At 51.8% G+C, this 21,748-nt stretch overlaps 8 protein-coding genes across 8 annotated transcripts; 4 read left to right on the forward strand and 4 right to left on the reverse strand.

The window, feature by feature from the left end:
* Positions 1 to 287: 287 nt before the first annotated feature.
* cctO-3 (Cyclochlorotine biosynthesis protein O) lies at positions 288 to 1,336 on the forward strand (the record flags this gene model as incomplete). The annotated part of the gene is made up of 4 exons (XM_037316831.1): positions 288 to 531; positions 584 to 709; positions 768 to 1,165; positions 1,223 to 1,336. 4 exons carry the CDS (start codon positions 288 to 290, stop codon positions 1,334 to 1,336), a joined length of 882 nt encoding a protein of 293 aa, XP_037185725.1.
* Positions 1,337 to 2,201: 865 nt separating this feature from the next.
* On the forward strand, positions 2,202 to 6,622 carry atnG-3 (ABC transporter atnG; the record flags this gene model as incomplete). Its single annotated transcript, XM_037316832.1, has 9 exons — positions 2,202 to 2,738; positions 2,793 to 3,072; positions 3,132 to 3,365; positions 3,424 to 4,208; positions 4,266 to 4,428; positions 4,513 to 5,486; positions 5,538 to 5,809; positions 5,872 to 5,955; positions 6,016 to 6,622. The coding sequence occupies 9 exons, from the start codon at positions 2,202 to 2,204 to the stop codon at positions 6,620 to 6,622; spliced, it is 3,936 nt and encodes a 1,311-aa protein (XP_037185726.1).
* A 911-nt stretch (positions 6,623 to 7,533) lies between these two features.
* Positions 7,534 to 9,232, forward strand: CGCA056_v001573 (Homocitrate synthase; the record flags this gene model as incomplete). Its single annotated transcript, XM_037316833.1, has 6 exons — positions 7,534 to 7,711; positions 7,800 to 8,002; positions 8,057 to 8,130; positions 8,192 to 8,478; positions 8,583 to 9,060; positions 9,130 to 9,232. The coding sequence occupies 6 exons, from the start codon at positions 7,534 to 7,536 to the stop codon at positions 9,230 to 9,232; spliced, it is 1,323 nt and encodes a 440-aa protein (XP_037185727.1).
* A 119-nt stretch (positions 9,233 to 9,351) lies between these two features.
* CGCA056_v001574 (uncharacterized protein) lies at positions 9,352 to 10,137 on the reverse strand (the record flags this gene model as incomplete). The annotated part of the gene is made up of 1 exon (XM_037316834.1): positions 9,352 to 10,137. The coding sequence occupies one exon, from the start codon at positions 10,135 to 10,137 to the stop codon at positions 9,352 to 9,354; it is 786 nt and encodes a 261-aa protein (XP_037185720.1).
* Positions 10,138 to 10,931: 794 nt separating this feature from the next.
* On the forward strand, positions 10,932 to 11,447 carry CGCA056_v001575 (uncharacterized protein; the record flags this gene model as incomplete). The annotated part of the gene is made up of 1 exon (XM_037316835.1): positions 10,932 to 11,447. One exon carries the CDS (start codon positions 10,932 to 10,934, stop codon positions 11,445 to 11,447), a length of 516 nt encoding a protein of 171 aa, XP_037185721.1.
* Positions 11,448 to 11,828: 381 nt separating this feature from the next.
* Positions 11,829 to 13,961, reverse strand: lox-0 (L-amino-acid oxidase; the record flags this gene model as incomplete). Its single annotated transcript, XM_037316836.1, has 2 exons — positions 11,829 to 13,322; positions 13,386 to 13,961. The coding sequence occupies 2 exons, from the start codon at positions 13,959 to 13,961 to the stop codon at positions 11,829 to 11,831; spliced, it is 2,070 nt and encodes a 689-aa protein (XP_037185722.1).
* A 3,911-nt stretch (positions 13,962 to 17,872) lies between these two features.
* Positions 17,873 to 18,823, reverse strand: CGCA056_v001577 (uncharacterized protein; the record flags this gene model as incomplete). Its single annotated transcript, XM_037316837.1, has 1 exon — positions 17,873 to 18,823. The coding sequence occupies one exon, from the start codon at positions 18,821 to 18,823 to the stop codon at positions 17,873 to 17,875; it is 951 nt and encodes a 316-aa protein (XP_037185723.1).
* Positions 18,824 to 19,671: 848 nt separating this feature from the next.
* xsa-1 (Xylosidase/arabinosidase) lies at positions 19,672 to 21,222 on the reverse strand (the record flags this gene model as incomplete). The annotated part of the gene is made up of 1 exon (XM_037316838.1): positions 19,672 to 21,222. One exon carries the CDS (start codon positions 21,220 to 21,222, stop codon positions 19,672 to 19,674), a length of 1,551 nt encoding a protein of 516 aa, XP_037185728.1.
* Positions 21,223 to 21,748: the final 526 nt, after the last annotated feature.

Genomic DNA, 21,748 nt, shown 5'->3' on the forward strand with positions numbered 1-21,748 from the left:
CCAACAAGGATAGATCTGCACTGTAACCATCAGAAGAACGCAAAAGGAACTTTCGTGAACTCCTTCCTGGCGGCTGTCTTTGAATTGCGCAATGTCGGGGGTAAAATCCTCCAATTGAGGCACAGTCAGATGTCTGTTCATATGACTGGAACTTGAGTCTATCCCAGGTGCCCTCGATGCGTGGGAGAGAGACCGCGACACCTCGACCATTTCATGCTGGATTCCATTCTCCATGGTCGCTGCTGGCGATCCAAACACATTGTTTCTCGTTTGCAACTGACCTCAAGATGGGCGAAATCAATTGCTCTGCTTCTAAGGAGAGACTGCTTTCATCTTCGTTGTCTGGGTATGAGGATGACAACGTGGAACAAGTCCAGAAGCCATGTCGACACAAGTACTTCTGGGTTCTTCTGCTTGGGTTTGGCTTGTCGCTCGTGCTAAATCTCGGACTACTCAGTCTTTTGTTCTACAGAGCTGAGCTACCGAATTCGAATCCATCGAGCTCAGCCAAGACTGCCATAGCTCTCTACTGTGAGTCAATTCACGCTGATCAACTCTTCTGAACGTGTCTAATATCTTCTAGCGCCAGCCAATGATGCTGTCGAGTATCATTTGACCAAATTTGCGAGCGCAGTCGAGGGAGGCGAGACAGACTTCCAGGGAAGGCCTTCCGTGAAAACTGATCAAGCTTGGCAGGGTTTGTATGAAAGTGAGCAAAATGGCATCTTGATTTTCTTGAAACCGAGTTGACAAGTCTTTCTACGCAGATATGTTCACGCACATCACAGAAGGAGAGGCTCGAATGCTACCGAACAAGACCGCACCCGAGCTCGAGTCTGAAGGAAGCGGATACCTAGTCGTCCTGAATGTCTTCCACGATCTACATTGCATGGATAACATTCGAAAGGGGCTCTACTACTTCCTCGAACCGCAATGGAACAACACATATAACCCTTACCTCCTATACGAATCGCCTGAAGCCGCGCTTGAAGCTCGTGGGGGCGATCACTTGGGGATTATGCATCTAGACCATTGCATTGACTCACTCAGGCAGTCAATCCAGTGCACCGGAGATGTTATCCCGAACGTTTTCCAGTACAGCCCAAAATATGGCGATGTTCGGGCTCGCTCTACTGTTGTGCACGAGTGTCGGAATTTCGACAAGGTGAGTGCAGCCGCCTATTCAAACGTGTCCACGACTTACACGCAGTTTCATCGACAGATTCAGGAGTGGGCTGCTCAGCACCACGTCCCAGGCCCTTTCAAAGACTTTGGTAATCGCCCCGAGCTCGGAAAGTGTGGTATTGACGACCCGTGGACTTGTTTGTATGAATAGATGAATAGATTTCAGATAGTTCTCCTAGGAAAGCTTATTGTCTCAGCTTTTTGTCTCGGCTTTTTGCTTCCTATGATTCCTATTGATTAACCCTGAAGTTGCAGTGGAGATCGCAATACTGAACCAATTGAATGTGAAATCTACCAAGACGGCATCACATCCCTGTACCCCTTGCACAACGTGGACCCGGTCTAGACTAGCCCAGCTAGGAAGCTGGGATCGAGGCTCCCGTCCCGGCTCGGGCGTGCCCTGCATTTCGTGTTGGTACTTCAGCAAGGGCTGTCAGCTGTGTGCTCACGCCACGGGGGGGAATTTGTTTGGTCTTCCTCTCTCTTTTCTTTTTTCTCTCCTGCGTGTTTTTGACTGCTGTACTGTGTCGCCGACATCAACAACCGTGCTGCGATGAACGCGTCGGTGGATTTTGATGCCTTCGGGCCGCAATTGACAGGACGATTCGACTTCACGCTTTATTTTGAACAAGCAATTCTGTCCATCATCCCGTCCGCGCTCTTCTTGGCGATCCTTCCCTGCCGGGTCACATGGCTGTTGCGGAGACATTCGATCCCGCGCAGCGGATGGCTTCTCTTGGCAAAGCTTGTACGTGACATGGCCACAACAAAGTTGAAGAACCTCATCTAAGATCTCCCTCCAGGCTGCTAGCACAATTCATCTCTCCCTCCAAGCGACTCTCTTGGCACTATGGGCACTTCCGACCACAATCAGAACTCCAGCCTCGTTAGCAGCAGCTATTTTAGCCCTAGTCAACTCGATATTTCTCATCGGCTTGATATATGTGGAGAATGGGCGCTCAACTAGACCGTCTAAGCTCCTCAGCATCTATTTGTTTATCTCAGCTTTGGTGGACATGGCTCAAGCGAGATCGCTCTTTCTGCAACAGCCCAACACGAGTGGAAGAATTGGTGCTGTGTTTGCAGTGTCTCTGGCCATGAAGCTTCTTCTTGTCTTGCTGGAAGAAATACCAAAGTCAGGTTTGCCGGAACCTTCATCAAAGGAAGAGATCAGCGGGCCGATCAACAGATCTGTATTTGGCTGGTTGAACCCTTTATTCCTCCTAGGTTCCAGGGGCACGTTACATGTTGGAGATCTCGGAAACATCGATCGCAAGTTTGACTCCGCTCGGCTGCTGTCGAAGCTGAGCTGCTCCTGGGATAGCAGCGACAGATCTGCCGAACATGCCCTGCTCAAATCCACGCTCTCCGCTTTTAGAACGGGTTACCTGGCACCCATTCTTCCGCGATTGTGTCTGGCAGCTTTCAACTTTTCCCAACCTTTTCTGATTAAGAGGATCATTGAGTTCGTAGGGGAGTCCAGAGACATGCAGTCTCGCGAAGTTGCAGGAGGACTTATTGGAGCTGCCTTGCTGGTTTATTTGGGGCTAGCAGTCAGTGTCCCCACCCTCTCTCCCACTGTAACGAGTGGTGTACTGATTCCTTAGATCTCCAAAGGCATTTACAACCATGCCGTGTACCAACTCACGACCACGCTTCGAGGCGGACTGGTTTCTATCATATTTAGAAAGTCTCTTGGACTGGACGCCGCAACAGCTAGCCAAGGAAAGGCTGTTACTCTCATGAGCACCGACATTGACGCAATCGCCAGTGGAGTCAAAGATCTGCATGAGATATGGGCTAGCGTGCTCGAGCTAGGCATAGCTGTCTATTTACTGAATTTGCAAATCGGCGCCGCGTGCTTTGTCGTTATGATTCCAGCCGTTGGTAAGTGGTCTCTGTGTCTCCCCTATGCCGTTTTGACTCTGTGACTGACAGATGAACAGTGTGCAGTTTCATCACAGAGAGGGCCACTGACGGCATTGGTCCTGCCAGGATGATGTGGAACGAGGGTGTCCAGGAACGCGTTTCCACAACTTCTTCAATGCTTTCTCAGATCAAGGGTATCAAGATGATGGGTCTCACTGACTACTTTGCCACCATGGTACAGCAACTCAGGGTTGCGGAACTTGACATGTCTAAGAAGTTCAGGATGTTTATCGTGCGGATCATTCTCATTTGTGAGTCGCCGACTTCGCAAACTCTCCACCATTCACTCGCATCTGACACTTCCAACAGCAAATCTCTCAGATCAGATGACCCCGGCCGTGGTCGTGACGGCTGCAGTCTTCTGGACCCGGGCGGATGGCTTCACCATATCCCAGGCCTTCACATCTCTCGCCATTGTGGCCTTGGTGTCTACACCCCTGGCTAACCTCATTGGCTCTTACCCGACTTTTGTGTCCTCTGTCTCCTGTTTCGGTCGCATCCAAGAATTTCTCGTACAAGACGAGCGCAGACCCGAACAAGTGCAACACACTGACGCCGCCGAGAGGAAAGCTTCCGTGAGCACCACTTCGATCCCCGATACCACGTCGCACACGACCTCAAAACACCGCGCCATAGAAATGGAGGAAATGCATGCGCCACAACCTTCAGAGAAGTCCGGCGATGCTATTAGTCTCGAGAACGTGAATGTCGGCGTCGAGGGAAAAGACGAGCCAATCCTCCGAGACATCACGCTGTCCGTTCCAAGAGCCAAATACACAGAGATCACTGGCGTCGTGGGATGTGGAAAGTCCACGTTACTGAAGACCATCCTTGAAGAACTTCCTTTGATCAGTGGTAGCATCCGGTTTGCACAGCTCAACATGTCGGTTGCTTTCTGTGAACAGTCAGCTTGGCTACGGAATATTTCCATCAAGGACAACATCGTTGGCCAAGAGCAGTTTGAAGATGGGTGGTACGGACGTGTTCTTTTCGCCTGCGACCTAAAGCAAGATATTTCTAGACTACCAAATGGAGACGACACGCTTGTTGGTAGCGGAGGCATTACACTCAGTGGTGGGCAGAAGCAAAGAGTTGTAAGTACCGTCAAGTCCTAAGTGGAGAACCCTGTTCACTGAGAACGTCTTATCCAGGCGCTTGCGCGAGCTGTCTTTGCGAGACGGTCTATCGTTCTTCTAGATGACCCTTTTAGTGCTCTCGACGCTGAGACCCGAACGAAAGTTTTCAGCCGTCTACTTGGTGAGGAGGGCCTTCTGCGAAAAGGCGATACCACTGTGATCCACGCCACCCCCGCCGGTAAGTTGGCTTGCCTGCTCACTGTCGGCAACTGCCACCATTGTTGTCATCCCGTGAGCAAGTCAACTGACACGATTCCACTAGGCCCACGAAAGACAACTGCCGACAACGTTATACTTCTCAGTAAGACGGGGTCTGTTGAACAAGCAGGACCCTCGATCAGTCTTGCCACGGCATTCAAGGACGTCGATGTTGAGCCTCAGCCTGAAGATAGCATTCAACAGGATGAAGATGTAAGTGCGGCGGCCGAGACATCAGAAGCCAAGGAAGAAGACGCTACTCAGCGGCAATCGGGCGACTTCTCGCTCTACAAATTCTACCTTCGATCCATAGGCCCGGCCCTAACCATCGCTTTCATTCTTGCTGCGGCCACGTACATCTTTCTGGGCTTCATGCCAAATATCTGGCTCAGAATTTGGACCGAGCGCGGAACCAACGATGGAAGACGCGGCGCTTACTTAGGCGCCTATCTGGCATTTTGTATCGGAACCGTCCTGTTCTCGGGACTGGCCATCGGGCTGTTTTTCGTCGTCGTCATCCCCCACTCAGCCACAAGGCTCCACTGGCAACTTCTCGACTCTGTTCTTAAGGCTCCTCTGTGGTTCTTCACAACAGTGGACAGCGGCGTCACTCTGAACCGCTTCAGTCAGGACATGACGCTTGTCGACCAGACTCTACCTACGGCCTTTTTCGAGGTTGTGCTCGACACTCTGGTCGCTATCGCTTCTGCAGCACTTATCGCCTCAGGTGCCCAGTACTTCGCAGCTATCATTCCGTTTTGTGTCTTGCCCTTATACTTCTTGCAAAAGTTCTATCTCAAGACATCGCGGCAGATGCGTCATCTTGATCTCGAGTCAAAGTCCCCTCTTTACACTCACTTTACAGAGACTCTCAACGGCGTTGTGACAATCCGTGCATTTGGATGGCAGCAGGAATTCGTCAAAGAACAACTCCGTCTACTTGATATTTCTCAGAGACCTTACTATCTCCTGTTTTGTATCCAAAGATGGCTAGCGATTATGTTGGACCTGTTCGTGGCGGTGATTGCCACCGTTCTGGTGAGAATGCCGCTTCTATCTGCGGTGTTCGGACGTTCTGACTAGTCCCAGGTTGCCTTCGCTGTCAAACTCACCAACACTACAAGCGGTGGTGCCATTGGTCTATCCATGGTCAGTCTCATGGGCCTGAACTCTAGCTTGTCGCGGCTGATCAGCTCTTGGACAAACTTGGAGACTTCCCTCGGCGCAATCGCCCGGTTGCGTGATTTTGTCCGCGATACTCCTCAAGAAGACGGCGTCAATACCCAGAGTCTGCCTCCAGTCCCTCAAGGGTGGCCATCTCCTGGTGCAATTGACTTCAAGAGTACAAACGCTAGATACAAGTATTTCCCCCCATCCCATGCCGTACATTTAGTGAAAGGGGCTGGTGCTAATTATTGCGAAGGACCGATGATGAGAGTATTCTCCGCGAACTTTCTCTGAGCATCAAGCCTGGCCAGAAGGTCGGCATATGTGGACGCACAGGAAGGTAAGTCATCTCTCTGTACATACCGATTACGGGAACCACTACTCACGCTGGCCAACACAGCGGCAAAACTTCTCTGCTTCTCACTCTCCTTCGCCTTCTCGAAACGCCGTCGGGATCCATCCAAGTCGACGATGTCGACCTCTGTTCTCTCTCGCGCAAGGCAATCCGACCACATTTCATCACTCTGCCTCAAGATCCAGTGACCCTTCCTGGGACTGTTCGAACCAACCTTGACCCGAAGGCATCCTTCGATGGAGAATCACGAGACAAAGCACTTGTGGAGGCACTGGAGAAAACGTTTCTTTGGGACAATGTCATCAAGTCTCGCGGGGGATTGGACGCTGACTTCGCTGAGTTGGGTCTGTCCCACGGCCAACAGCAGTTGTTCGCTCTGGCTCGCGCCATCTTGCACAAAGACCAGAGCAAGGTCGTGCTGCTGGACGAAGCAACCAGCAGTGTCGATCACGGAACCGATAAAATGCTTCAAAAGGTACTCAGGGAGGAGCTCGCTAGCCACACCATTCTAGCCGTGGCGCACAGGCTCGACACAATTGAGGACTATGATGTTGTAGTGGTGATGGACAACGGTAGGATCGTGGAGGTAGGCAATCCGAGACAGCTTCGAGAGCAAACCGGATCAGCCTTCCAACGTCTCTATGTGTATTAATCATATCAGAAGGTGAGCTGGCTGAAGTTCATATTGATAGCTGCCTTCAGAGACGACTCACTCGTCTGAATGACCCTGTGAGAAGTCTAGCCATTATGGAAATTATCCTGGCTCTATTCTTTGGATATTTGAAAATGACAGGCTGTGAGTAATACGATAGATAGCACTGCAATAGAAAATATACAAAAGAGTGATGTGCAATTGCAAGTCATTAGTCGATCGGCGGCGCATGGGGGAGCCGTGGCGGCTATCACTTTTCAACGTATGCGCCTTCTTGTGGATCAGGGTTTTGTCAAGTGCTGGCATCGAAGTCGAGGAAGTTCAACTGTAATTATGAAGGAGAATTTTCGTAGATAAATTGCCGAACGAAATGAAATATTGAGAAGTGGGCTGCCTTTGGATTGGGAAGCTTCGGTGGTGTTGATCTGTTGAGTCATAACCGCAAATTTTCCTCGCCCAGACTCTTGGTGATCGTTTCCAGGTTAATCTCAGCCAGGGGGTACCGGACTCCGGAGCCTTTCCGACGCAGTGCAATGGTAAGCACCATAGTCACCCGGGCCCGTTCCGAAACTACCTCCTTACGTAGGACAGCAACACGGCAGCTTTTATCTCTGCATCTACCCACTGGCAGATTCCCTGTCGAATCCTACGCAAGCTATGATCGGGAAGTTTTTCTTCCCGGTCAACGAAACGCCATGAAGTGAGTCGGACGCAATGAGTCACCAAAGTCAATGCTTGGGTTTAAGAAGGCAGTCTTTGGAGAGTTGCCGCAACATGTGTAGAAGCTGTTCCATCATCAACACGTCCGCCCAAAAGACTAGATGTTACACACTCCCGTCCTTACACTTCAAACCTTTTTGCATTTCAGCATCAAGTTTTCAACGAATCGCGTAGATTAGAATACGGGAACAATGACGAGCATCAACCGATCGGATTCTTGTGGCCTAACGCATGCCCCTAACGAGTCGGCACCACGCGAGATCTACAACCGACCAGTCAAGAGCTTCCTGAGCAATGTTTCAAGATTTAAGTTGATTGAGACAACACTTCGCGAGGGAGAGCAATTCGCGAATGCCTTTTTCGATACAGGTTTGTCTTGCCTGCCCCTGATCTTGCTCCCACGTTCTGTCAAGGCCTACACAGATACACACTCCCTTCATGGATAGCAGCTAACCAGTTTACCTTAGAAACCAAGATCAAGATGCAAGAGCCCCCGATCGGAACTGCTTGACCAAACGAACGATTCGGAACATTAGCTTACATGAGGACAGAGCCAAGAAGCTTGATGAGTTTGGAGTAGATTACATTGAGCTTACAACTCCGGTCGCATCTCCACAGTCACGCAAGGACTCCGAGCTTATATGCGGACTCGGTCTCAAGGTACGACCCTCCATGCGCTTCTTTTGCGTCATTCCTGATTGACACGCTTTTCAGGCCAAGATTCTAGCACACGTGCGATGCCATCTGGATGACGTACGAGCGGCCGTAGAATGCGGTGTTGACGGAGTGTAAGGCAACCCCACAGTCAATTCCCCGTCACTGGCAGCAGAGATTGATTGTTTGATGCAGCAACATCATGGTGGGAACGTCGGCTCTCCTTCGCCAACATTCTCACGGCAAGGATGTTGCCCAAATCATCAAGGCAGCGATCGAAGTCATCGAATACGTCAAGTCCCAGGGCCTCGAGGTCAGATTTTCCACTGAAGACTCTTTCCGATCCAATCTCGTCGACATTCTTTCCGTCTACAAGACCGTGGACAAGATTGGTGTCAATCGCGTAGGAGTTGCGGACACCATTGGGTGCGCAAACCCGCGTCAGGTCTACGATCTGATACAAACCCTTCGAGGGGTCGTCTGTGAGTCATCGCCCCGAAACACCAGCTTCCTCAAAACAGCAATAAAAAAAGCAAAGAAGTGTCACAAATAAGACCCCATTTCTGACTTTTCAATATTCAATCAGCGTGCGACATCGAAACCCATTTCCACGATGACACCGGCTGCGCTACCGCGAACGCGTACACTGCTCTAGAGGCAGGCGCCACCCACATCGACGTCACAGTGCTCGGTATCGGCGAGCGCAACGGCATCACACCCCTCGGTGGCTTCATGGCGCGCATGATTGTCCAGAACCGTGGATACGTCACTAGCAAGTACAAGTTGTACATGATCAAGGAGCTGGAAGACATGGTCGCAGAAGCTGTGCAGATCAACACGCCCTTCAACAACCCCATCACTGGATTCTGTGCATTTACGCACAAGTCGGGTTATCACGCCAAGAGAGTCTTGAGCCATCCGAGCAACTACGAGATCATCAATCCCGAAGACTTTGAGATGACGCGATACGTCCACTTCGAGTCAAGACTGACGGGCTGGCACGCAGTAAAGACCCGCGTGAGCCAGCTTGGCCTGGACATGCCGGACGTTCAAGTCAGAATTGTGTAAGTACTGGTTCAATAGGAAATCATCTGGTTGAGACTCTCAGCAGGCTTACTGACATCACGTTCTAGAACCGAGAAGATCAATACGCTGGCTGACATTCGCCCATTGGCTATCGAGGATGTGGACTCTATCATTCGAAGTTTCCATGCAGGTGAATCGCATGACCAATAGTTATCGCAGGGTCGGGCTTGGATTGATACGTCTATAGAGATATCATGACTAAAATTAAAGCAATGTTCTGCTCTCAGTCTTCCATAGATGTATGGTCAGCATCCCCCTGCTGTAGGAGCTTACTGAGCGGGGTCGACCGCCTTGTAAGTAGAGTCGACGGAAACCTCATCAAACCAGACTTGCCGGAATGCCTGGCTTCCAACCATCCTATTGTCGTCGTGCCAACTACTAGCGTACAAGCCCACACGGAATGCGAACTTGCTGTTATCGTTGCTAATCGTTGTAGCAACATCGTATTTCTCAAGCACCTTGGCCCCATCGAACCAGATCTTGTAGAAGCCCGTGTTGTCGCTATTCCATCGTGCCTGAATGATGACCGTGTGCCATGCTCCAGCGGAGACGGTGGCAAGGTTGCCAAACTCAGAAAAGTTGCGGACGCAGTTTGGACTGGTGTATTGTCCGCTGACGATGCGTGATGTGAGTTGATTGCCCTTGAGCCAGAGCATGGACGAGGGCATCCAGTCGTCATCACCGCAACCCGCGCCGGGACGATTGGCAATGAACTGAGCGATGTTGTAAGACTGCGTTCCTTCGAAAGACCAGCTCTCTGACAAGCGAAAAGCGAAGCCGTAGAAGCGCTCGTCGCCACGGGTGTAGCCGTCCGAGACGTCTACCTCGGAGTGGTATCGGCCGGTATAAGACGCGTCGTAGGTCTGCGTCATCTTGAGGGCTGTGGTACCTTTATATACGACGTTGGTGACTTGTTGAACTGTCCCATCATGCTCTGCGCGAGAGGCGTCCCAGTTGCCAGGCAGAGTGCCGGGGTTGTAGAAAGGGTATGTGGCTTGAACAGCGAAGGGGAGAAGGGCCAAAGCACTGGCAGCGAGAGACTTGGGAGTGATCATGATGGCAAGAATGTCTTTGCTTTAGGTTTGATCAGGATGTTCTACAAAGTGGCCTAGATGATGCTTTATATGTTCATTTAGCGTCTGACTTCGGAAGTCATTGAGACAGTTGAGCCCATCAGAGAGAGGCAAAGATGTACTACGGTGTTTCGCCCGAGGACTCGAGGCCACCAATTTCGTCACTTAGTACCAGTCTTACTGAATGTTCCATTGCATCCGAAAGGTTGCCGGTCAACTCGAAGACAGTTTCAGGCTTTCAATCAAGCGCCGGTACCTGTGTCGCCAGTTGAGCCTGCCATGCATGGTGCATGCACTGAATGTGTATGGACTATTATTCAGCCATCTTACTTGCATCAGTCAATGAAAGGAAATCAAGTGTCATGAGACTCCATTCGGTCAAGCATGGCGCAAGAAAATTCGATAGTGCTACTCAACTTGACTCACGTCATTGGACAGGGAACGCTGATAATTGTTCGTAATTGCTACCCGTCCAAATCAGGCAGGTCAATACCCGTGCATAGGCTACTCGACCTCCACACGAGACATGCTACTGTCCTAGGCTTCAGCTGGGCTGCATGTCTCCGCCTGCTGCAACGCTACGCCGGTCAGCAACAGAGGCCATGTTTCCGGACAGAATATCGGGAGTGGGGCCGGCCACGGCACCGAGTGGGTCCCGGTGAAGGCGTACGTGTGGGGATACGTCAGGATTACATAAGCCATCAAATATTTTCGCTGCAGCAGACTCATCTCAGAATCAAAATCCCAACCTGTCGACGACATCAATGTTCACAAGAATGGCATCCGCAAACACAAAAGCGGCCCCGGCGGCTCTGGCTCTTCCCCCAAACGTATCAATATTCACGCCAAAAGATGCAAGCGCGACAACTAATCTTCTGAACGGCAAGGTCTTTACCCGCCTTACCATCACGGACAAGACACAACCGGCACAAATCTCGGCGGCGCTGAAGACGGCAAAAACCAGCGAAACCTTTTGCCTCACTCACCAGAATGTCATCTTGATTTTTGATCAGGATCAAGATACCCACCATGAGCATTTCCGGGTCGTGTGCTTGGCTCTGAGAGATGCGGACATCGGATTGAGCGTTTCTGGATGCATTCACGACGCCCCGGAGGTCTTGCAGGCTGGATTTCAACTGGACACGCTAAACTCGGGCTCAATCTTGGTCATTGATTTGATGCATGACGACGATGACGACGATGACGACGATGACGACGATGATGATTCGGACGATGAAGAGGCCAGCCTTGCTGCCTTGATAAATGGAGAGTCTGGGGCGACGACGCCTTGAGGTGTACCCTATCGACAACAGCCCTGGCGGGGCCTTACAGTTTTATGAAAATGATTATCAAGAGTGGGAGCAGTTGTCAAGCCGTCAACCGGAGAGGATGGGGTTTCCTACAACGGGGCGGTGGTCTTGACTTTTCAATGACCTCCGAGGGGGGTTGTGTATTCATAATTCACCTTTGACGCGAATAATAATCTCAAATCATCCAACCCTTTTTTGGTGCTTTTGCTAAGCAGGAACTCATTATGGCGTCAGTCTTAAAGTCTGGTGTAAAAGAGGCCTATAGGTCACCAGGCTACTCATTGACTCTCTAATTTCATATTCCCTCTACTCAATGTGATAAAAGAGAAAACTCCTTTCACCTTTCAATATCCTTACTCTCGTCTAAACTTCAATAAATCGCGCCATCCAGGTATTAGTGATTTGCTTGGCTTCGTCCACTAGACCCATATCTAGAAGCAATTGAACGGTTCCCCTGAGAGCACTCTCGAGGGCACTGAAAGTCCAGGTATGTGTGAAAGTAGCCGCCTCGCCGATAAACACAGTATTGAATTGAGTTTGGTAGAAAGCGGGAAGGTAAAGATCTTGCTGCGAGAAGATTTGCATCGTGAAAGCTCCTGCATGGTGCTCATCCTGTTCCCAGCAGTGTCGAGCGGAAATGCCCGTCCAATTCTCTTCTACGACATCGCCGTGGACTTGGATGAGAGCTCGTTTGATGTAGGCAAGGTGCTCCTGTTCAGACATGGAGCAAGCGACTGTAGCCTCGTAGTCGGAAAGGTAAGAAGCCAGCAAAGTGCCTGGCCCAGTCGCGTTTAAATCCCAGGAGGGGTAGCACACCTGGCCTAGTTGTGGCTTCGTGAGACGGGTGCAGCCGCCAAAAATGGGCTTCTCGAGATGTTCCCAGAACCGAGTCTTGAACTGAACAGCAACCTTGACAGCATTACCGAACAGGGTTCGATCAACAGCGCGCTTCAGAAGGCTTGAGTAGGGGGGCAGATCCCAGAACTTTAACAGGTTAAGTGGGACACTGTTCATAACGTAGTCGAAGGTCTCGACTTCTTCAGGGGTCTCGAAAGGCTCGGCTCCAGTGGGCTTCCAGGTGACAGATACAGTCTTGTTTTCGTTGTAGTGTAGACCGTTCACCTTCGCGCCGTACTGGATCCTGCCCTTCATGAGAGGCTCAAAAGCGGCTGGCAGTCTACTGAGCCCGCCCTTGACAGTAAGCCACTTGGTGGCGAGAAAGTAAACGGTTTCGTATTCCCACATGGGCCAGTAGATGTGGGATGGTGAAACCTCATCAGTGGTGTTGAGGTCTGTTTTGATGACGTCCCGCAGATAGGAGACTTCCGAATAATCGAACATGCCGTCTTCCTTAGCTTGCTTATAAGCTGCGAAAATGTTGGTGGCGTACATGCGAATTCGTTCGGCGTCGAGACCCTTGAACTTGTCCAGAGCAGCAATGGCCTCGGCAGCAGCAGTGGCATTACTATAGACGGTAGGGTTTGCGTAGGCCGGGTCGGTTGCCACCTCGGTCTTTCCGGGGAACGTCCCATCAGGGCGTCGAAACGGAGAATCGACAGGGGTGTTGGGAGAGCTCTGGATCCAATCCCAAAACTTGACTTGCACCGACTCATTGCCAGCGTTGAGCTCGTTGAGTACGTCGGCCAGCTGGAAAACGATGCGTTGATCATTGAATGGGAAGGTCTCATTGGTCTCGGAGTCTGTGATCTCGACCGGGAAACGCATGGGCCCAAGCTCGTGATACTGACCTTCCTCGGGGGCGGTACCATTGAGATAGACAGTCCTGAAGCGGCCGCCGAGACGCTCAGATGACTCCAAGATCTTCCAGTTGTGAATACCAACAGAGTCCAGGAGTAGCTATGATCCAAACAGGTCAGTCCATGCACCCAAAGATCAATGGAGCCGGCAACTTAGACTTACAGACGACATCAGTCCAGACATACCGGCACCGAGAATACCGAATGACTTGTTCTTTGCCGCGGTGACAAATGCCTCATCAGGTTGCTTCTGCTCCAGATAGGCCACGCCGTTGAACCACATGCTGTCGTCTCCTCCCACGTCTGCGAACGACCTTTTGGCACTTCGCCGAGTCATCCGCTTGGCGACTGGGAGGTCCTCGGATTGCCCCACGAGTTCACCATTGAGGAAGGCACGAAGACACCCGCCATTCGTGTTGGTGGGTGTCAACCAGACGAACTTTGTTGGCCGCCTGTCCTCATGGTCCATGTGGCGCGCAGCTAGGGGATGGTCACCAACATGAGTTGTGCCGAGACGCTGCTTCGCGTCCGAGATGACGGCAGCACCGTCGCATGAGTCGTAGGTGATCGTGAGTTCGCCATCTGCACTGCCGCCATACTCAATAACGACGTTATGAGCACTTCCTGGGCTGACCTCCGAAGGGGACAGGAACGTCACAGAAGGCTGATCCAGCGGCTTTGCCTCTGCCAAAGAACGCAAACCTCCCAGGAGGGGAACCAAGTGAATCGAGGATCGCATGGTTGACTCCTACAGGCGATGGGGTGCACAAAGACTTCAAGACATTATGAACGTGACAGAGGCTCCCTTATAGAGAGGGGTGTATCGTCCGCGTAGAGTGGTTTTCGGAAAATGGCTCAATCAGAGCGTAATCCGGCTTGGTTCCAATGCCAAGGAAAGTTTACCGATATCGCCTGTCCGGATGTTCGTCATGGCCAGGAAACGGGTTGCTTCAGTCCAAAATGTGTCATGCATAACCACTCGAGCAACAATGTGGGCTACTCCATACCCGATAAGACCGCATCACACCCCATGCAAACATTATCGACAGAGTAGCGATGTTCTTGTTTGTCGGTGAAGAAAAAAGCGTTCAGGTTTCCGTCCGGATCATGGGTCTAGATGTTGCCAAGAAGCTAAAGAGAGATGAGGATCGGTTGATAAGGCAGCGTGCGGCAAAAATGGAGATAAGAGCTGCAATTGATAGGTTTGTGTCTGTGCAGATAAGAAAGACGCGATAGGTAGGTAAACAAATAGCCGACGCCAAGCAAGAAAAGAAGAGACCCTTGTCGTTTCCCCGCATTGGCAAGACGTTCAGCAATGATGGCGGTTGAGCCTTTGTGATGTGGTTAGTTGTTCCAAGCAGGAGAAAAATGCGAAGTTCACTTCATGGGGGGGTCATGATGGTCGCAATCCTTGAACTTCCGGCTTGCCCTTTGCTGTGTTGCGTCCTTCAGGCATTGGTTTGGCCTCCTAAAGCTGACTTCTACGAGTTAGAGCCAAATTTATATAACGCCTCGAGCCCAAAGACCGTCTCAGTGGTCAGGAAGTTGTTTGTCGAACATGAGGATATTGGAATTGTTGAAGGGTATCTGATTCATGGTGATTCATGGTGAGGACTTACCTACCTCAGTTTCAGTTGCTGGACTGGATCCATTCAACCCGTGGAAGCACGCGATAAAGGCATCAAAGGTTTCGATCGTCCGCGGGAAGGATATTGAGGAAAACCTGAGCATCTTCGCCAGTCTTCCCACTTCTTTGTATCAACTATCAGGCTTTCTATATGTTGCAAGTTCTCGATAATAACACATAGGGTTCATTTCGGTGTGCCGATCTCCGGCCGGACCGTTGCACGCCACTTCTCACTGCACTGGAAGGCGTCGTTGGCCAATGTGAAGTCTTCTCGCCGGACTGATGGTGATCAATCAAACCGACATCCGGAAAGAGTTCCTTTGCAGCTGTTTCTAGATCGTGTCGAGGAATCGTGTGACCATTAGCTTCCTCGGTGAAAGCCTCAATTTTCACCTCGGGGATATCAAGTAACGAGGCATCAGATGCTTCGATCTTGATCGTTCTGTTGGTGCTATTGCAAGCCAGCTGTGCAAGACGCTCCTTCTCCTTGCGGGTCTTCAGAGTTTCGGTGAAAATGTATTCCGTATTGGCGCTGATCAAACGTCGATTCGCCTTGGCCAAAGACTCCATAGCAGCTTCGTACTTTGTGCGAAAGGGGATGAAGCGTTTCTCTGCTTTGCTGAAAAGCATGTCGGACTTCTCTTTGCGCTTCCTTACCCTTTGGCATTGCTTGTACAACTTTCCCCCTAGCGTCTTGGCCTCGTCGAAGTCCAGATAGACGCCCAAGTGGATCTCGTTCCTGTCGCGTGTGTCTTTTATCGAATAAAATTTTGCCATCTCTTCGAAGTGTTTGGGCTTCATCTCATCGAGGCGTCGCTGCATTTCGTCCTTCTCTGCAACGGCGACATCAACCTCTTCAGCGAGGTCGCAGAGGAACTCGTCGACGACTCAGTGTGCGGTTCCCGCGAGTTTGCCGCAGGCATCGCACGCGACTCTGGTCATTGTTCGCATATCATCCATCTAATTTCTTAGCATTGATTTGGAATTCCGGCTTATTTGGCTCACATTAAACCCAATCGCGTGAGGTTATGGGGTATGGACGTCGTGGAGGAAGTTGAGTCGGTGAATTGCGAGGTGGGAGCAGTGGACGCGTCGCGTTCACTGCCGGGCGCAGGTCGTTCAGCGCGTTCAGGGGGCGCCAGGATGTACCCGCCTACCTCAAGCATGTGTAGGCCGCCATTGATCTTGAACCACCAAATCCTCGGTGCTCACGATGAATGTTTTATCTCAAAGAGAGACATAAATGGGTTTTCAGTTAATGTTTACTTAAACATAGTGTCCCGGTTCCGGTGAACTCGTTCGTTGAATAGCTCGGAGTGACATTCATAGATGAATTCTTGTTAACCAGCACACGCTACCAAGACGGTATTGTCTGCAAAGCATTTCAGAGCAGCAAATTTGGCATCATGAACGATAGACTATCATTCGTCGCGACAAGTTTCTTATAGACTCGTATGAAATCACTCCTCCTATCAAAATTGATAAACTTGATGTCGCCAGGTTTCACAAACTTACAAGCCACAGCTCACTTCTAGGTAATTCTGATGAGTTGAAACTGACTCGAAGTCTCAAATTTCCCATCCTTCAATAGACATTTCCTTCATTTGCACCTTTGTTACCTCCTTTATCCTTCCTCAGCAGTTCCTTGGCCTCCGCACACTCCTTCTCGCAATCTTGCGGCACCGTCTCCCCCAAGTACTCAACCTCTGAACTCTTGACCAAGCGCTCTCTCACGCACACTGTTTCAAGTTTCTCTAAGTCTGGTTCGCCCCCATTCCCTTCCGGCTGTTGCATCTGCCACTTCAGGATATTGCCCGCCGATCGGAAGTAGGGCTGGTGCCTAGTTGCGATACTTCTCGTCCTGCTGGACCGCAAAGGCCTGATGGCAACGACTGACGGCTGAGTCAACGGCTGAGATGACGGCTCACTGACTAACGAAGGAGTTCCAGTAGTCCCTTCAACGACGAGATGGGGCATCTCGGATAGTGAGCACGACACTGACATGGCCTCCACCTGCTCAGCCTGGCTCGAAGTGCATGCGAATTCTGGTGGCGGCGTCCGGTAGTCCTCACAAACGCACGCGTCCCAATCTCCAACTGGTATCACACGATGCTGTTCCGCCTCGCGTTGAAATATCGACGCGGCATTAGATAGACGGACCCTTGAACGTGAAAGGTCAATATGGGCTTTGTTGGCTTCCTCATCGATTTCGGGCTTGTCTAGCCAGGCCCTTTTCACTCGACGCTGGGCCCTCTCCAGACGTTCCTCGCCTGCCTGCAGGCAGACAATAATCTGTTTGAGAGCCACTTCAGCTGCGTCTCGCTCGGCTCTCAAATCTGCCAGCTGGGCATTGTGCGCCATGGAAATCGAGTGCTTCCTCTCTGAGTTCATCTGGGCAGTCCATTTCTCCTCTTCCGCGCGATGGAGGTCCTCGAGGGCGGAGTGGTACTTGGTGTTCTGTAGGCTATGGTTGTTGACATTTGTGACATACGAGGCGATTGTTACAGCGTCCATCTTGGAAGATGATATCTTGTAAGGGGTCAGTGAGATCCAATGTGAAGGCGCGTACCCTAGTTGAGGTTGAGAAAGAGCAATGACTTTCCAAACGCGAAGACGAGATGTGCAGCACTTTTGAGGTGGCACAGTCTTGACTGGGCATCGAAGCTGGATTCTCTAAAGGGGCGGGCGTGATGTGGAATGTCGTGCCTCCTTAAATGTAGGGAGGACATTGCAAACGCGTGTCGGTGGCTGGAATACAACCCAGCTCTCTGCAGTGCTGGCATGCTACACCGATAAATTGAGACAGCGATCGAGAAAGATGGTAGATCTTTGTACTCCCCGATTTAATGGTATGCCCATGATATTGCAGTTGGACGCCCAATTCAGAATCACTTTTGTGTCTGAATAATGGTGTCTTTGACTCGACGGTCGTTCGTATCACCTCCACGTTCCGAGGAGAATAAACTGACTTAGTTCAGATTATCGGGATTCATTCTCATGAAACATCTCCGAACCGACGACTCCTAAGCCGAGCCCTCCGCTGGCAACCAGCCATTCCGCTCTGCTTCCTCCCTCGACATGACCTGCATTATCCCCCACTTCGTGTCAATCAACTCGGAAGGCGTGACTGCCTGTCTAGGCCCATATCCAAACATATTCAATAAGTCGTTCTTGTGAGCTTCGTTGAATGCCCGGCGATCATCGCGATTTGATGTTGCCATGAACCTCGCCCATATCTCTTCCGGGTCCTGTCTGACAAGGTAGGTTTTGTGCCCGACGCCAATGACGGTGTCGTCATTCAGCTTAGAAACTTTGACTTCCACTGGGTCCTGAGATTCACTTTCCCCGTTCGACTCCACAGGCGGCTCAACCCAATGGGGAAAATCCTTCTTGCTCGGATAGGGGTGATGCCTCTTCACCCTCTTCTGACTCCGATTTGGACCGGCCGCAATAAGGCTCGGAAGTGCCCTCTCCCCGACGTCGGCAGACACGTTGCGTGCTCTGTCGCCAAACTCGTAGATGCTCTCCTTCTCCCAGTCGATGATCGGACGCGGTCCCTTCTCTAACATCGCGGCGTTTTGTTTGGAGTCGTGCATCACCTCCGCAGCACCCCAGTACTCGTCGTTCGCTGGCCACACCATCCGTTCTGCAATCTCATACCGCTCCTTGAGCTGTTTGACCTTCCTCTGCGCGCGCTGCTGTCGGTATTGCGCCAGTTCAAGGACCTTACGAGCGGCCTCCATCTCAAGCTCGGCGCGGTAGACTTCCTCTCGGGCATCACTTAGGTCTGTCAAGATACCGTCGCGCAAGTCCAGAATGTCATCAGAGGCGACCTTGAATCTCATTGGCCTGTCGTTCCAGCGCTCCTCTTCAGTAAGGGCGCATGCGTGACTTGTGCCCGGCGCGTGGTCGGCGTGGATTTCGGGGTGATTACATGGTGCTGCGGGTGGTGTTGATGACGGTGGCTCGCTCATCTTGATAACGGTAGAATTAGAAATCGCCTAGAGTCAACTGATTATGGTATGAATGAAGATGAATGGGAGAAAATGAACGGGCTCAGCTTGAGTTTCGTGATGAAAAGGTTGCAAGATAGGGGACGTTTAGCTAGGGGATAGGGAAGCAGCGCGTAGATGATTGCACCCACCCTTATCAGCGCGACGCGTCGACTTCGAGTATGATTGCCCTGTAAAGTGGTGGCACGCCTCCATCGCAACTTGTCAGTCGACCTCCTGGGTTGCACTTGCATCCACTTTTGTTGTACGACTGGATGTACATAGAATCGATTAGTTGTGAACGGAGGTGATTTCTATGTTATTGCTCGCAAATCTACGGTGGTCTTACCCTTGAGTATATTTGTCAATAAGTACTGTGTTAGCAGCTTCCGGGTTCTTCAACCAGACGTCGTGCGATTGACAACCGCGACTGAGTCTCTGCCATATGAGAATTCTCTTTGTCTCCGATTTGATGCATTGACGATTCGAAACATGCGTTCTCTCTTAGCTCTAAAGTATTCGTTTGTTTCTCACTTGAATACCTAACCACATTGCCATCAGTTCAAGTCAACATTGCGGCGCTTTTTTCATCAACGGCCAACGAGTGCCCGGGTTTAGTCTGAAGGTTGTAAACAGCAATGGGCAAATAATACACTGTAGAAGTCTCTACGAATAAACGCAGGTTGGAGAATAAAAGCATGCAGGCGCATGGATCGCTTGAGACATGTCTATGTACATGAGTTCAATATAAACAGCAGAACCATCTCGCAGCGTGACGAGATAATCAGTAATTGTACAAGTCTAGTTTGACAGCATCACCAAAGACCTCTTTACGCGGCCGTGGGAGCGTAGGCGAAGAACTCCTTGACAGCGACACCGGCATACGTGCTGCTGCCAGACGCAGTCAGGACAGCTCTCAGTGCAGTCGTAGAAACCTTTGTAAACTTGACCTCGTCAGGCGTGTCAGTGACATCCGTGGGGTACGAAGTCGCGTCGACGGCCTTCCACGCGGTACCGTCCTTGTACTCGAGCTTCCACGAGGCAGGCGGCGCAACGCCGACGGTGGATCCGGCAGCCTGGTCCGCGAAGAAGGCGATGGCCGCACCGTTGAGCTCCTGGGTCGCGTTCCAGGTGAGGGTCAGGGTACTCTCCTTGGGGGACTGCTCGGCGTTGTAGGAGGACCAGTAGTCGGGCGGGAGGGGCGCCTCCTCGACGCGCTCGTCGTTGATGGCCTTGATCCAGTACTGGATGGGGGTCTCGCCCTCGGAGGCGGCGACGGCCTTGGGGGCGACATTGCGGGTGGGCTCCTTGGCGGCGGCGGCGCGCTTGGTCTGAACGACCTTGTTGATGGCGGGGGGCTTGGCGGAGTCGTCCCAGGTGAGCTTGTCGATGGCAATAGAGCGGCGGAAGTGCGTGCCGCCCTCGGCATCGCGGGTGTGGTAGACCAGACCCCAGTCGCCGTTGCTCAGCTTGTAGGCGCCCGGGTGGGAGGTAGTGGAGGAGACGATATCGAGGAAGACACCCTGGAAGGTCCAGGGGCCGAGGGGGCTAGAGGCGGTACCATAGGCCAGGCAAGCGTGGTAGCTGGTCGGGGTGCAGGGGGAGTCGGCGCCGGCGTTGTTGGCGGCGTAGAGCATGTAGTAGGTGTCGTCGCGCTTCATGAGCCAGGGGGCCTCGAAGAAGCCGGTGAGAGAATTCACGTCGACAACATCACCCTTGATAGTGATCATGTCCTTGTCGAGCTCGTAGCCCTTGAGGTAGCCGAAGGTGCCGAAGTAGATGTAGACCTTACCGTCGGTGTCGACCATGACGGTGGGGTCGATGTTCTGGATGTCGTTGCCGGGGGACGGGACGGTCTGGGAGATGATGGGGCCGGAGGGGTGAGCGTCCTTGAAGGGGCCGAGGGGGCTGTCGGAGACGGCCACGCCGATGGCGAAGGGATCCTTGGCACTGGAGCTCGCCTGGGTCACAGGCGCATACATGTAGAACTTGCCGTCGGCACCCTGGACGATCTGGCTGGCGTACGCAGTGCCGGCGCTGGCCCAGGAGAAGATGGCCTCGGGCTGGGCGACGTCCTGGTGCAGAGTCCAGTCTCCGCCGGCCGGGTCCGGGTTCTTGGCCTCGAAGATCTGCCACTCGTTCATGACGAAGCCGTTCTCAGTCGGGCCCGCGGCGTCCCGGCCGGAGAGGATGTAGAGGGTGTCATTGACGATGAGCGGCGCCGGGTCGGCGGAGTAGATGGAGCCATCGGCCAGGATGGGGTTGCCGGTGGACGTGAAAGTCTTGGAGGTCGCCTGTCGGCGGACAGGGATGACGCCTGCATGCAGGGGCTGAGCCAGCAGCGAAGTAGCGAGGCAAGCCCGCAACAGGTTGGAGAGCATTTTGAGAAATGATCGGAGAAAAAAAGAACGACTGAATGGATACACACACAAAAGAAGGACGGTTGAAAGAACGAACAAGCTCACTGAGTTGACTTGGAACTCGAGTTGGCACTAAGCTCGGGGAATTCTTCCAAAGGGCTGAGTGTCAGGTTTTAAAGAGACTTAACTGGATTAACCTTAGGAGGGGCATCCACTTTTCCTCATCCCTGAATTTCGCTCGTGATACGAATAAATTGACAATTGCACCAGATCAGCCAACAGGGGGCAAATCATCACTAAGTGTGACGGCGTCTAGCCACTTAAACTGGGGTAGCCATGAGACTCGGTTGCGTTAAACGACCTGCCCAAAGCAACTAAACGGAGCAACCCGGCTCAACTCAGCCATATGTCAGCGACCTTTTGCTGCCCGTTCTCATCCCCTTTGAACATTCTTCAACTCCGCCCTACTCTTAAGTACTATAAATGCGTTTTGCTCAATACGAGGTTGCCCCTCCAAGACTACGACGAGCCATCCGTGGATTTTGAT

The sequence above is a fragment of the Colletotrichum aenigma genome, assembly GCF_013390185.1.
Source record: "Colletotrichum aenigma strain Cg56 chromosome Unknown KSG_Cg56_contig01, whole genome shotgun sequence".
NCBI classification, from domain to species: Eukaryota; Fungi; Ascomycota; class Sordariomycetes; order Glomerellales; family Glomerellaceae; genus Colletotrichum; species Colletotrichum aenigma.